At 46.9% G+C, this 15,413-nt stretch overlaps 1 protein-coding gene across 4 annotated transcripts in view; it reads right to left on the minus strand.

Moving 5' to 3' along the window:
• Nucleotides 1-19: 19 nt before the first annotated feature.
• Nucleotides 20-15,413, minus strand: part of PRPF8 (pre-mRNA processing factor 8) — a 34,160-nt gene continuing 18,766 nt past the window's right edge. For 2 of the 4 annotated variants that reach the window (XM_021067569.2, XM_021067568.2), the window contains exons 25-43: nt 10,393-10,640; nt 10,118-10,297; nt 9,334-9,469; nt 8,900-9,069; nt 8,597-8,726; nt 8,325-8,471; nt 7,687-7,847; nt 7,199-7,390; nt 6,725-6,962; nt 6,461-6,589; nt 5,075-5,188; nt 4,817-4,990; nt 4,333-4,526; nt 3,377-3,616; nt 2,854-2,995; nt 1,087-1,227; nt 816-955; nt 511-713; nt 20-353 (exon numbers count right to left, since the gene is read on the minus strand). In XM_021067569.2, the coding sequence (XP_020923228.1) occupies nt 199-353; nt 511-713; nt 816-955; nt 1,087-1,227; nt 2,854-2,995; nt 3,377-3,616; nt 4,333-4,526; nt 4,817-4,990; nt 5,075-5,188; nt 6,461-6,589; nt 6,725-6,962; nt 7,199-7,390; nt 7,687-7,847; nt 8,325-8,471; nt 8,597-8,726; nt 8,900-9,069; nt 9,334-9,469; nt 10,118-10,297; nt 10,393-10,640 (3,234 nt within the window). In that variant the 3' untranslated portion in view covers nt 20-198. Of the gene's footprint in view, nt 354-510; nt 714-815; nt 956-1,086; nt 1,228-2,853; nt 2,996-3,376; nt 3,617-4,332; nt 4,527-4,816; nt 4,991-5,074; nt 5,189-6,460; nt 6,590-6,724; nt 6,963-7,198; nt 7,391-7,686; nt 7,848-7,995; nt 8,100-8,324; nt 8,472-8,596; nt 8,727-8,899; nt 9,070-9,333; nt 9,470-9,988; nt 10,298-10,392; nt 10,641-15,413 lie in introns of those variants that run through there. The other 2 variants (XR_014821477.1, XR_014821476.1) reach the window with 2 other exon arrangements.

The following is a 15,413-nucleotide window of genomic DNA, read 5'->3' on the forward strand; positions in this document are numbered from 1 at the left end:
AAAAAAAAACCTCAAAAACCCCTATTTATACAAAATTTATTATTATACTTTGTTCAGAATTACAAGTCACAGGAGATCAACAACATAATAAGCACAAATAGAGGAAAAAGGGGCCAAGCTGCTGAATGTCACCAGCTTGTCTGTGGGGGTAAAACGCTCTAGCCTTAGGGGAGTCTGAAGCAGGGGGTGAGGGGACAGCTAGGCATAGAGGTCCTCTCGGTCCGCAGAGTAGACCTCACCCTCCTGCAGGAGAGCGAAGTTGAGGAAGTGGGAAGGTCGGTGCACCTCGTGGTAGAACTCTTTGGGGTTTGCCAGCTGCAGCTCATACTTCATGTTGGGATCATGCCGGACACCTTGGAGTAGAAGGAAATGTCTCATGTGGACAAGGTCCACCTGCCTCATCCAGCCTGGGCCATCTCCAAACCAGAGTCTGGCCCTAAGGACTAAGGGTGGTGGCCTAACCCCAGCCTCACTTCCAGCCCCGCTCCCCACCTGCAATGCCCCACATACCCATAAAGTTGTAGTTCCATGAGGACTGGGCAGGGACCATAAAGAAGCCAAGGAAGCGGTCTGACAGTAGCATCTGGACCCTCTCGTAGTGCGACGGTAGGTAGCCCTTGGGGTTGTTGCCCTTGTCTGTGTTCTGGCGGCCCCACTCATAGCCACTGGGGGTCAGCTTGTAGGCTGTCAGGGTGCAGGAGCCTGGTGTGAAGCTGAGGAGGGATGGGGACAGAGTCAGAGCTCAGGCCACCGTCTGGGTTCTAACCTGGAATGTCTACCCCACCACACTTCCTCCCAAGGGGGCCCAAGCCCACCTGCAGGTGATGATGATGGTCTTCTCGCCATCCCAAGATGGGTTGTCAGCCATGATCTTGGCATGGGTGGTGACATCCTGGGGTGATAGCTGGGGGGACTCGTTGGGCTGTGTATGAATCCAACCTAAGGGTTCCATTTCCTATTGGTAGAGCAGTGAAATTACTTTGAGCCTTGTCCGCAGCCAGGAATCCCACCCATTAGAGTAACATCCTGCCTTCCCTCCACCACTCTGAGAGCAGAGGGCCCCAGTTCACCTGCACCCCCACTGACCTTGAGGTACTCGTGCTGGGGCAGCTGGCCAGGCAGATGCACGGTCTGGTGAGTGCCCCACTGTGGCACCATCACGATGCAGCGGATCTCCTTCACCTGGGGGTTATCTGGTGGACTCACCCCATACAGGTACCCTGCAATCTAGAGACGAGGAGGTCAAAAACCAAAGATTCTTAGTACCAACCCAGACGCGTGACTGTCAGCTGTGTCTCATTCGCTTCTCCAAGAACAAGAACAGAGTTTCTCAAAATGCGGTCAGAATCTCCTGCATCAGAAACACCCAGGGTTAAGGAATTCCCTTGCGTCATGGGTCTGGCATTTTTGTCACTGCTGTGGTGAGGGTTCCATCCCTGGCCCAGGAAATTCCACATGCTGTGGTTTCAGCCAAAAAAAAAAAAAAAAAAGTTCCCATTGTGGCTCAGCAGTTAACAAACCCAACTAGTATCCATGAGAATGCAGGTTCAATACCTCGCCTCACTCAGTGGGTTAAAGATCCAGCGTTGCCATGAGCTGTGATGTAGGTCGCAGACGAGGCTCGAATCCCACGTTGCTGTGGCTGTGGCATAGGCCGGCGGCTATAGTTCCAATTGGACTCCTAGCCTGGGAACCTCCATATGCCACGGGTGCAGCCCTAAAAAGATAGCAACAATAACAACAACAACAAAAAACAAAACCTGGGATTATTATTCACAATGTTAAACATGGACCTCATCTCAGACTTACCACATCAGAATCTCGAGTGGACTCCAGGAATCAGGACCACTCGCACACGCCCCAGTTGATTATTTCAGTGCAGCACCACAAACGAGCACACAGCTCATGCACTTCCACAAGCTGAGTACACTTTTAAAACCAGCTCTAAGCAGTACTTTAAATTTTACACCGTCATGAACAAAAAACCCTGTTTCTATAAACTCACTCAACACAGGATATTAAAAATCTCAAAATCACCAAGTTGAGGCCACAAACTGGTATTTTATAAAATACGAATTTCACAGATTGTTCGTAAAGTTAACCATCTTTTCATATTATGTTTTCCACCTGCAGTTCCTTTTTTGAAATACTTTCATATTCTTGGCCTATTCTTCTACAGTTTTCTTTGATAAAAATCAACTTCTGAGAATTCCCTATTCTAGATCCTAACATTTTATCTTGGAGTTAATGCAAATATTCCCTTCCTGTTTTTAGTTTGTCTTTTGTGGTATCCTTTGTCATGTACAAGTTATCAATTTTGATGATGGATTTTTGTCTCTTCTTTAAGGTTTTCCCAACACTAAGATAGTAAATATTTTTTCTTGTAATACTCTATAATCATTTTCTCAATTGCCATAGCTTTTTAAGGTTTTGGTATCTGGTGGGGGCCAAAACCCTTCTCACTGTTTTAGCTATCCTTGTGTGTTTACTCATCCGTGAATCTCAAAACCAGCATCTCTAGTTCCAGGAAATCTCAAATGTTTTAGGCACATAAAAATCTGTGGGAGTTTCCATTGTGGTGCAGCAGAAACAAACCTGACTAGTAACCAGGAGCATGCGGGTTTGATCCCTAGCCTTGCTCAGTGGATCAAGGATCAGGTGTTGCCGTGAGCTGTGGTGTAGGTCACAGACCATGGCCCGCATCTGGCGTTGCTGTGGCTGTGGCATAGGCCGGCAGCTACAGCTCTGATTCAGCCCTTAGCCTGGGAACTTCCACATGCCACAGGTATGGCCCTAAAAAAAGCAAAAAAAAAAAAAAAAATTTCTGTGGCCTACTTGTACACACATACTCACTTGGGCCCGAAGGTCAGATATGCAGATAAACTTCTTGAGCACATTCTTGGGAAGGATGTAGGTATAACCAGTCTCCTTGATATCATCAGATGAAACATAGATGTGATTGGTCCTTAGGTGCAGGTTGGCAGCAGAGATGGCCCTAAAAACAGGGAGGGAATGTTGGTTGCTGTTTCTTCTCTTTTTTCTTTTTTTTTTTTTATGGGCCACATCTGTGGCATATGGAAGTTCCCAGGCTGGGGGCTGAATCTGAGCTGCAGTTACCGGCCTACATCACAGCCACAGCAATGCCAGATCTGAGCTGCATCTGTGACCCGTGCTGCAGCTTGCAGCAACGCTGGATCTTTAACCCACTGAGCTGAGGCCAGGGATTGAACCCGCATCCTCATGGATACTAGTTGGGTTTTTAGCCCACTGAGCCACAACGGGATCTCCCGAATGTTGTCATTTCTCAGCACAAGCACCTCAGGCAGCATCGGCAGTCCTTTCCGTCCCTATCCCTCTTGCCCCTTATAGTTAGTACCTGACCCTCCATTCTGTCTTGGATGAGAAAGTCTGGGTCTCATAGTTGCTGGTGGTAGAGGTGATGATCTCGTCACCGTGCTTGTTGACAGTACGAGTCTGGGTCGCAGTCAGCTGCGACTGTTCCTTGGTCTGCTTCTCAATCTCAGCTATCTGTTGCCGCTGCTGTGATGGTGCTGAGATCTCCATACCCAGGATGATGTCTCGGATTTCTGATTGTGTCAGTGATGCCACATTCACACTGTGGAGAGAGTGTGGGTCACACCACAAGGATCCTTTCCCCTTGGTCACTTAGGTATGCCCCAACGGCAAGAGCGTAACTCGGTGGAGAAGGGAGCCCATATTCTTATCCCAGACAATCCTCAAGTGACACTTGCAAAGGAAGTGTGAAGTGGAAATAAACTAATACTGATAAGATGGGTCACATCCCAGGCTGGCCCTGTGCCTGTACACCTTTCAGCCATGCTCAAACCTGCTCAGCATCCACACCTCCCACTCTCCCTCAACAAAAACTGCCCCCACACCGGAAAACACTCAAAAATGGAAATCCTAGAACAAGTTCTCAGAGTTACCCTTACTGTGCGCCTGGAAATCTATGGGCTTTTTGACTGCCACAGTGACAAAGACGGAGAAACAAGGAAGGTGTGGGCACACGCTATTAGCAGTGGTACCTGGGGGTCTGGGCTGCTAGAACTTCCTGTAATGTATGGACGGTACAGAAATGCGCTTCTCGATTTGGCAACAGAGCGTCTCCGGAGCCAAGCCCGAGTCAGCCTGAGCCCGGACACACGGACATCTCCACACCACGTGAACACCCTGCCTACCCTCCTCTCTTCTACAGGCATCGCCGGACGATTTCTTGAGAAATCTCTGAGCTGAAAATGTTTCAAAAACCCCTGAAACCATGCACTAAGCCGCCCATCGCCCCCGTTCTGGACGTCCCATCTGTCTCCTCACTTGTTTTTCTTGCCGTAGTCGGCCAAGATAAGGTCCTTGAGCTGCACCTCCACCTTGATCCACTCCTCGTCAGTCAGAGTGGGCCAGATGTGGTGTGGTTCCGTGATCGTCGTCTTGTCTGGCTTCAGGATCACCTTCGCCCGGTCGTTATTCACATGCAGGGCGCGCAGAATCAGGATGAGGCGGGAGAAAGCCTGGGGAGAGATGCGGCAGGTCAGCCCTTGATGGTCGGGTTCCCTGCTCCTGATCCCATCCTTTCAGGAGACCCAGGAACTGATTTCAGACTCTAAGGTGCCCCACTCAGCTCCCTCGCCGTACGCCAACTTGACATGCAGTCCCGTATCCACTGACCCACCCGCAGGCTCAAGATGTGAAAATGGCTCCCTAAGGGGCCTGTGGGCAAAGCTAAGGCACAGGATCTCCTTGTGACCCCCAAACCTACCCCTCTTAGACGAGTGACCCTCCTCAAGAGGTGACTTCATACCGTGTAAGATGAGATGGTCTTGAGCCAGTCATCGTAGAGGTTAAAGAGAACCATCTGCGGTTCAGTGGCTTTAAGGATGAGATCCCCAAACTTTTCCACCTTGAGACAAGCCTGGAAGGGGAGCTGGAGCTCTGAGCCTTTGATCACGATATTGGGGAAGTCCAGCAAGTGCACCTGAAACAAGATCAAGTCCAAGTCTAGAAACAGAGTCAGCAGATCTCAGCCCTCTTTTCTTCTACCGCATCCACCACCTCTCACCTCCAGTGGATCCAGCATGCCCTTCCTGGTGACAATGATCTGCTTGGGCTGCTCCTCCACTGGCAAAGAGCGGATCAGGGCGGCCACTTCCTCAGCCGTCTTCCACTTAGCCAACTAAAAAGCAAGCGTAAAGGGAGTGGAAATTGAGTCAATGAGAACAAAAGATCCCAGCCCTGAAACAATCCAACTATGTTTCTACTGTGCACTGCTACTGGAATGGAGGTACTTCGGAGGGATAGATAAAAGCAAACCATGGCCTTGCCCCAAAGAATGTTTCGACCTAGCTGGCCAGACAAAACTCATACAAAATAATACCCTAAGCCCGTATTTGATTATATACTACACTACGTCGGGGACTAAAGAAACTAAGGCTAAAGGTCATAAAAAGTTGCACAAAGAAAGAGATCTTGAGGGATGAGTAAGACAGTGATTAACAGAACAAAGAGGAAAGTTCATTCTAGAAGGAAGGATCTGTGAGCAAAGCCAAAGAAGGGAAGATGGGCATCAGGAAACATGCTATGGAGGAAGAGAAACTGTGGCTGCACAGCTTCCTAGACATTAGGAATCTAGGAAACCAAAGAGTTAATATGACAAAAAAAAGGGGGGGGTTACCAAAGGATGAGGGGGAGAAGAGATTTGGTGAAAATGATGTTTTAGGAATGCTTGCTCCTGGAGTTCCCATCATAGCTAAGTGGTTAACGAGCCCAACTAGCATTTATGAGTATGTGGGTTCAACTCCCAGCCTCACTCAGTGGGTTAAGGATTTGGCGTTGCCCTGAGCTGTGGTGCAGGTTGCAGACGCGCTCGGATCCTGCATTGCTGTGGCTATGGTGTACGTCGGCAGCTACAGCTCCAATGAGACCCCTAGCCTAGGAACCTCCATATGCCACAAGTGTGGCCCTAAAAAGACAAAAGACATTAAAAATAAATAAGTAAGAATGCTTGCTCCCTTTAGAAGGATGATTTCTGGCAGTCTTCTTCAAGACAGGTTGGAGATGGGACATTCAGGAAGGAGAGAAGCCAGCTAGAAGGCAATGAAGAACCTCACTCTTGGATCTCTTTCTGTTGTTTTTTGGCCACACTCGAGGGAAGTGGAAGTTTCCAGGCCAGGGAATGAACTGGCGCCACACCTGTGACCTGAGCCACAGCAGTGAGAATGCCGGATCCTAACCCACTGAGTCACCTGGGAACTCCGCTCCTGGACCTCTTATAGAAGAACACACTTCCAAAGTTAAGTAATTCAGGGGAAAAGTTTAAATGAAACGTCTTCAATCTTACAAGGAGAGAAAGAGAAGACTCTCACTCTTGCACACACACCCCCATCTACATACCAAAGAATAAGAGGCGGCAAGGTTCTCCAGCCTCTCCACACTTTAACAGGCTCACCTGCCCCAGACGCTTCTGTCCAGCCCACACAGACGTGTGAATGATCTTGAGGAAGAGCTGCCCCGTGCGTGGGTTGAAGATGAAGATGGCCCCATTGATGGGCTTGGTGGTCAAGTTCCCTTCGAAGGTCTGAAGAATGATTACGTCAGTTAGCTAAGTCCAGACACAACCAACCTGCCTTCCGTCCAAGACACACACCCTTGCCTTACCACCCCCACAGGCAAACCCAGAGTCCCACAGCCCCATGCTGCGTCTTGCTCTCACCTTATGGATAGTCACTCTGTAGACATTAGTGTCATCCACAAACCAGATAATCTGGTTGGAGAAGAGTTCACCATAGTTCTGAGAGGAGAGATAGGGCTCAGTGGGCTCAGAAGAATAGAGCTGCAACCCCTTACGGATCCGTTCCCGTAACACATACAAGGCAGGGTTTGCCTTCATGATTTTGGCCATGGCCTGCTGGATGAGAGGCTTGCTGCCAGGGAACCAGTTTCCATAGGCACTGTGAGGGTGGACAAGGCAAGAAATGTTAAGACCAGGCCAGCAGTCCCAGGAACAAGGCAAATCGCGACTCTATAGTGAAAGAAAAGACTGCTGGCCAGGCTGACTGCTCATTACACGCAGTCAGTGACCTAGAGGAGAAAAGAGCCAAATCTCATCTCACCTGGACAAACTTAAAACATGTGTATGTATTAAAGTATGAGGCTGACGGATACATGCTCCTCAGCCCCAACTTACCTGTGCAGGTTATAGGCCAGGTCAATGGCAATGAGCACGCCCGTGGGTGAAGGGTAGATACTCATATTGTCTGTGGTGTAGTCTAAGAACTTGGCCCGGGCGTAGCGCTCAATGTCATGAGAATCATAGTCCCCCCAGCGCAACTGGATGTCAATCCAATACTTCTGAGTGGTGGTGCTGTCCATCACATCCCTGAGGGCGGAGAGGGGTCAGAAGCGTAGGCTTCCAGGCAGACACAAGCACAGCCAATGTCCCCAGAACCGCGAGAACTCTCAATCACTACATCTGCATCTCAAAACCTACCCCTCTGCCTGTTCCAGATCAATAAGACCCATGAGAGAATCAGCAGACGTGGCTGAGGATGATGGCAAGATCCAGGGGCAGCACTGGCTCCAAGTTAGACAGCCAGGGACAATTCCTCAAGTACGCTAGGAGAACAGTAAAACTAAGGTTCTTGGATGCCTGCGGCTGGGTCAAAGGGCACTTACTTGGAGTCTGCCAACAACGAGGGCCGGGAGACATTCCACTTGTAGGAGGCAAAGAGCAGGATATCTGCACAGGAAGAGTTCATCTTATAGGACTTTCGGGGGTGGATTGTCTCCTTCTGTACCGTCTCGATTTCCAGTGCATCCAGTTCCTGATCAAACACCTGGAGGCCAAGGTGGAAAGGTTACAACGTTTATGGAAGCCCACTTACAGAAGCTAAGATAATGTGACCCCTGGTACCACAAGAGAAGTTTCATCCTTGGAGCTTCAAGGGTGCATTCCCCATACTCCAAAGCGAAAGCTGACTTGAGTTTTTTTTTTTTTTTTTGTCTTTTTGTTGTTATTGTTGTTGTTGCTATTTCTTGGGCCGCTCCCGCGGCATATGGAGGTTCCCAGGCTAGGGGTTGAATCGGAGCTGTAGCCACCAGCCTATGCCAGAGCCACAGCAACGCGGGATCCGAGCCGCGTCTGCAACCTACACCACAGCTCACGGCAACACCGGATCATTAACCCACGGAGCAAGGGCAGGGACCGAACCCACAACCTCATGGTTCCTAGTCGGATTCGTTAACCACTGCGCCACGACGGGAACTCCTGACTTGAGTTTTTGTGGCATCCTCCACCCTCAATTCCAGCCTACCTGACACAAGTCCATAACGATGCTCTCGTGGATCTTCTGCCACAAGTGAGCTCGGAAGATCTGGATGAGGGAGATCTTCAGGGTGGGGATCTTGCCATGCATGAAGATGCCCGTCAGGTCCAGCTGCACCTGAAAGCCTACGTACACCTGACAGGAAAACCAGAGTGACACTAGAGGCCAAGGGACTGTGGGTCTCAGGACATAACCAAGGAAGAAGAAATTCTTGTTTCCAGCTGCCCATCTCCCATGTCTACTGACCACACCACACTCACATTGGCTCGGTTGATGGTGGGGGACCACCAGAGGGTGAATCTACGATTGGGAATCTGGTTCAATCCAGATCGCTGAGCGTTGGTTAGCTTCTTCCACTTCATAGACTCCTCGAAACCACTGGCCTTCTCCCTGGAAAGCAGAACAACAAGGTAGTCACGTCCTGCCACCCCCCAGAACACTGCCCTCCTCCCGGGCTGGCTGACTGGGAAACACCACAGCAGAAACCAAAGGCACAGAAGGCATTGAGCTCAGAGGGGTGTGACATAGGAGAGGTCGCTCTAAGGGGACAACAGACTCCTTACCAGAAAAGCCCTTCCCAGGTAGGGAAGTACGTGCCCTTGAAGAGAGTGTGTTCCAGGATGCCCTCCACACCACCCAGGGCCTGGATCATGTCTGTACGGTAGTTGTTCAGGTTCCAGAGCTTCCCGTCATGCCGCTGGTGTGTCCACCAAAAAGGGTTCTGCTTCAAAACCTACATGGCAAGGCAGGTACGGTCAAGCTTCTGGGTGCTCACTGCCCTAGGTTCCTGGCATGGCCACAGATTCTTTTTTTCTTTCTTTTTAGGGCTGCACTTGCACCATACGGAAATTCCCTGGGTAGGCACTGAATTGGAGCTGCAGCTGCTGACCAACCCCACAGCCGCAGCCACACCAGATCCAAGCCACACCTGTGACCTATACCTCACGGCCACCGATTCTAGTTCAGGGAAACTCTCTCCATCATCCCCTTCACGTACCTGGTACTGCTTAAAGTCAGTACGAACACGCCAGCCCTTATCATAAGCCAGCGTGTGCCGGTCCTTCTGGAAGAGGGTGTTGATTCGAGGAATACCACGATCCCATGAATCTTCTAGATCTTCTAAGGTCAGTCGTCTGCCAAGGAGAAAAGACCAAACGTATGCTTGTATGAAGAGTTTAGCATTTCTCCCTCGCCAAGGATAAAGAGGGTCACACACAGGACCTACTTCCAATTTTTTTGGTTTGTTTTTCTTTTTCGAACACACGCACAGCATATGGAAGTTTCCAGGCCAGTGAACACATCTGAGTTGCAGGTGCAACCTACACCACAGCTGCGGCAATACCAGATCCTTAACCCACTGCACTGGGCCAGGGATCAAACCCGTGCCACCACAGAGACAACACTGGATCATCAACCCACTGCACTACAGTGGGGACTCCCTAAAACCTACTTCCTTGACTCCAGAAAAATATGACATGCTGGATGGAGTTCCTGTCGTGTCTCAGAGGAAACAAATCTGACTAGTATCCATGAGGATGTGGGTTCGATCCCTGCCTGCTCAGTGGGTAAAGGATCGGTTGTTGCCATGAGCTGTGGTGTAGACCAGCAGCTACAACTCCAATTCGACCCCTAGCCTAGGAAACTCCATATGCTGCAGGTGAGGCCCTAGAAAGACCAAAAAAAAAAAAAAAAAAAAGAGAGAGAGACATTCTCTGACCTCCACACGGGGCTCAACAGTCACCCTCCCCAAACAGGACTGCTATGCCCTCCTGGATGCCCACCTGTTCTGAGCAATGGCCTCTTGTCTCTTGAGTGCATACTCAGCCCAGACCCGCTGAGAATCAATGAACTCACTCTCCCATGGCTGTATGTAGCGATACAAGTTGGGAATCAACTGGTCTTCTTCATGGCTCATTCCTGAACGAAAGTGTGTGATACCTACATCTGTCTGCTTGGACCACCTGTTTGGGGGCACAACCAAGATTAGAAAAATACTACAGGCTGAAAATAAACATCCCCCTTCCTCAGGGTCTAGCAAGATTCAGCCAAGGCCTACCTGAGGTCAGACTGGGGGATGAGCACATGCCCCATTGAGAGCATTCCAAGTCCACCCAACTCCTTAGGCGTGTAGAACACGACAGGGGGGAACCGACTTGGCATCTTGGAGTTGAGGCCAATCTTAATCCGTGTCTGGATCTTGTTCTCACACTTCACCAGCAGGTCCAGGAGCTCCTGGGTGTTCACCACAGCCTCCCGAAAGTATGTCATAAGGCCAATAAGAGCTGTGTTCCATTTATTCACAATCTGAAGAGAGGGAGAAAGAAGTAAATTACAGATAAGCCATTGGGGGAAGAGGGTGTGTGGCTGGGGTCCACTAGAGACAATCAGTTATATTCTCCCTAGTTTCTCAAGGAGGATTTGAGCTCAGTGTCATTAGGGGAAGTATGTATAAATCAAAATCACTATGAGGTACTACTTAACACTCACTGGAATGGCTAAAAGACAGTGACAAGAGTTATCAAGGATGTGGAGAAGATGGAACTCTCACATACTGCTGTTGGGAATACGAAATGGTGCAGCCACACTGAAACAGTCTGGCAGTTCCTCAGAATGTTAAACAGAGCTCCCATATGACCCAACTCCTAGGTGTACACCGCAGAGACGTGAATACATAAGTCCACACAAAAATGTGTACACAAATATTCACAATAGCATTATTCGTAACAGCCAAAAAGTAGGAAAAAACCCAAATGTCCATCGACTAACAAAAAAACAAAATGTGGTACAGCCACATAACAGAATATAATTTAGCCATGAAAAGAACTGGAACACTGATACGTGTTACCACATGAATGAATCTTGAAAACATTATGCTAAATGAAAGAAGCTAGACAAAAAAGGACACATATATGATCCAAGTATATGAAATGTCCGGAATAAATAAATACACATAGACAGAAAGTAGATTAGTGGTTGTCAGGGGTTGGGAACAGGGAGGGGCTAAGGGGAGTGAGTGACTGCTAATGGATATAGGGTGTCTTTTTGGGGTGATGAAAATGTTCTGGAATTAGTGGTGATGGCTGCACAATTTTATGCATATACTGTAAACCACTAAATTGTATACTTTAAAAATGTGAATTGCATATCAATAAAAACAAATTTATAAAGATTTGTTAAAGACCAAAAATGTGAATTGCATATCAATAAAAACAAATTTATAAAGATTGTTAAAGACCAAATATACTAAGTAATCTCGGGGGGTACAGGAGAAACAGGGTAATAAAAACTGATGGAGAGGGTGCTCCTGCTATGGCACAGCAGGTTAAGGTCTCAGCATTCCCATAGCTGCGGCGTAGGTCACAGCTGCAGCTCCAATTTAACCCCTAGCCCAGGAATTTCTATATGCCCCAGATGCGGCCATTAATAAATAAACAATGAGAGAAAAAATGAAATAGAGAGACTAAAAAAAAAAAAAGAAAAAAGATCAATGAAACTAAGCTGATTTTCTGAAAAACATAATAAAAGTGATAAGCTTTTAGCCAGCCTCATCAGGAAAAAAAAGAGCGCCCCAATAAAATCAGAAATGAAAGAGAGGTTACAACACCACAGAAATACAGATGATCATCAGAGATTACTACAAACAATTACACACAAATAAACAAAACAAACTATAAGGAGTTCCAGTTGTGGCTTAGCAGTAACAAACACAACTAGGATTCATGAGGACTTGGGTTTGATCCCTGGCCTCGCTCAGCGGGTTAAGGATCCGGGGTTGGTGTGAGCTGTGGTATAGGTCGCAGATGCAGCTTGGATTCTGAGTTGCTGTGGCTGCGGTGTAGGTCAGCAGTTGCAGCTCTGATTCAACCCTTAGCCTGGGAACTTCCACATGCCGTAGGTTTGCCCCTAAAAAGCAAAAAATAAAAAGGGCTAATACCCATCCTTCTTAAATTATTCCAAAAAACTGAAAAAGAAGGAACACCTCTGAACTCCTAAGAGGTGAGTACCACCTTGATACCAAAACCAGGCAAAGACACCAAAGATACACTTACACACAGCCCAGTATCATTAATAAATACAGATGTAAAAACCCTCAAAGAACTATTAGCAAACCAAATTCAACAATCTGTTAAAAGAATCATATACTATGATCAAATGGAGTTTATCCCAGGATTTAGAGATGATTCAATATCTGAAAGTCAATCAATGTGATATACCACATTAACAAATTGAATAAACATCATATGATAATCTGAATAGATGCAGAAAAAGCTTTTGACAAAATTCAACATCCATTTATAACCAAAATTCTCAACAAAGTGGGTATAGAGAAAACACACCTCAACATAATAAAAGCCATATATGACAAGCCACAGGTAACATACTCAATGGTGAAAAGCTGAAAGAATTTCCTCTAAGATCAGGAACAAGACAAGGATGCCCACTCTCATTGCTTTTATTCAACATATTATTGAATAGCCACAGCAACCAGACAAGAGAAAGACATAAAAGAAACTCAAAAGTGGAAAGGAAGAAGTATAGCTGTATAAGATGACATAAAACTATATATAGAAAATCTTGAAGACACACCAAAAAACTATTAGAACTCATCAATTAGGAGTTCCTGTCATGGCTCAGCAGAAACGAATCTGACTAACATCCATGAGGACAAAGGTTCGATCCCTGGCCTCACTCAGTGGGTTAAAGATCTGGTGTTGCTGTGAGCTGTGGTGTAGGTCATCACAGACGTGGTTCAGATCCCAAGTTGCTGTGGCTGTGGTGCAGGCCAGTGACTACAGCTCCGATTCAACCCGGAGCCTGGGAACCTCCATATGCTGCAGGTGTAGCCTTAAAAAAAAAAAAAAAAAAAAAAGAACTCATTAATTCAGTAATATGGTAGGATACAAAATTAATATACAGAAATCTGTTGCATTTCTGTACACTAACAACTATCAGAAAGAGAAGATTCCCCAATGTGCAGCAGATTAAGGTTCTGGCACTATAACTGCAACGGCTTGGGCTGCTACTGTGGTGTGGGTTCAATCCCTGGCCTGGGAACTTCTGCATGCTGCAGGCACAACCATAGAGAAAAAAAAAAAAAATAGAAAAAGAAATTAATGAGTTTCCGTGATGGCTCAGCAATTAACAAACCCAATTAGCATTCATGAGGATGCAGGTTCAATCCTTGGCCTCACTCAGTGGGTTAAGGATCCAGTGTTGCTATGAGCTGTGTTGTAGGTCACAGATGTGGCTCAGATCCAGCATTGCTGTGGCCCTTGCCCGAGTACTTCCATATGCCACAGATGTGGCCATAACAAGAAAAAGTAAGTAATAAATAAATAAACAACAACCCCATTTATAATTGCTTTGAAAAACAAAACAATCACCAAGGAATAAATCAATCCAAAGAGGTAAATGAGCTGTACTTGGAAAACTTTAAGAATGTGATGAAAGAAAGTAAATGCAGGAGTTCCCATCATGGCTCAGTGGGTTAACGAATCCAACTAGGAACCATGAGGCTGCGGGTTCGATCTCTGCCTTGCTCAGTGGGTTAAGGATCTGGCGTAGCATGAGCTGTGGTGTAGGTTGCAGACTCGGCTTGGATCCCGAGTTGCTGTGGCCCTGGTGTAGGCCAGCAGCTACAGTTCTGATTTGACCCCTAGCCTGGGAACCTCCATTTGCCGCGGCAGCGGCCCAAGAAATGGCAAAAAGACAAAAAAAAAAAAAAAAAAAAAAAAAAAAAAAGTAAATGTGACATAAAACAAAGGGATGGGAAGAATATCATTTGTTTGGCCACACCCAGGGCATGCAGAAGTTTTCAGACCAGGGATCAAACCCTTGCCACAGCAGTGACAATGCCAGCCCCTTAACCACTAGGCCACCAGGGAATTCCTCAAAGAATACTGTTAAAATACTACACTCCCCAAGGCTATCTATAAATTCAATGTACCCCCCCATCAAAATACCAAAGGCATTTGATACTATCTGAACTAGAACAAATAATTTTAATATTTGTTTGAAAACACAACAGACCCTAAACAGCCAAAGCAATCTTGAAAAAGAACAAAGCTGAAGGTATCACACTGATTTCATTCCATAGTAAAAAGCTATAGTAATCTGTATAGCAATGGCACAAAAACAGACATGTGTCAACGGAACAGAATAAAGAGCCCAGAAATAAATCCATGCTGTTATGGTCAATTAATCTGCAATAAAGAAAGCAAGATTACACAATGGGGAAAAGAAAGCCTCTTAAATACATGGTGAGGGAAAACTGGACAGCTACGTGCAAAAGAATCTAAACGGACCACTTTCTAACAACACATACAAAAATAAATTCAAATGGATTAAAGGAGTTCCCATTGTGGCACAGTGGTTAACGAATCCGACTAGGAACCATGAGGTTGTGGGTTCGAACCCTGGCCTTGCTCAGTGGGTTAAGGATCCGGCATTGCCGTGAGCTGTGGCGTAGGTCGCAGATGCGGCTCGGATCCCGAGTTGCTGTGTCTCTGGCGTAGGCCGGTGGCTATAGCTACGATTTGACTCCTAGCCTGGGAACCTCCATATGCTGCGGGAGCGGCCCTGGAAAAGGCAAAAAGACCAAAAAATAAAAATTAAAATAAAATAAAAAAGAATGAAATTTTGCCATTTGCAACAAAACAGAGGGACTTAGAAAGCATAAAATAACTAAGTCAGGGATGTAATGGGCAGCGTAAGGACATTGTGCTAACATTGTATGGCGACAGACGGTCACTGGACTGATCCTGGTGATCACTTTGCAATGGATAAAACCAGTGAATCACTCTGTCGTACACCTGAAACTAATGTAATACATTAAGTGAATTATACTTCAATTAAATGAGATCTTGGAGTTCCCACTGTGGTAGAGTATGTTAAGAAACCAACTGCAGGAGTTTCCCCTGCAGCACAACAGTACTGGCACTGCTTTATTCCCAGAAGGGAACGGATATCAATTCCCAGGCAGTATGACATTCCTTTAAGAATAGCAGAAGTTCCTGGGCATGAGGGGAGGAAAAAAGAATAATACTGAGTGATTCTGTGTACTATGTGCCATGGTAA

This window comes from Sus scrofa, chromosome 12 (genome assembly GCF_054392235.1).
Source record: "Sus scrofa isolate SSC_HxYL_T2T_F1_AM1 chromosome 12, Sscrofa_HxYL_maternal_Yorkshire_Landrace_v2.0, whole genome shotgun sequence".
In the NCBI taxonomy this organism is placed as follows: Eukaryota; Metazoa; Chordata; class Mammalia; order Artiodactyla; family Suidae; genus Sus; species Sus scrofa.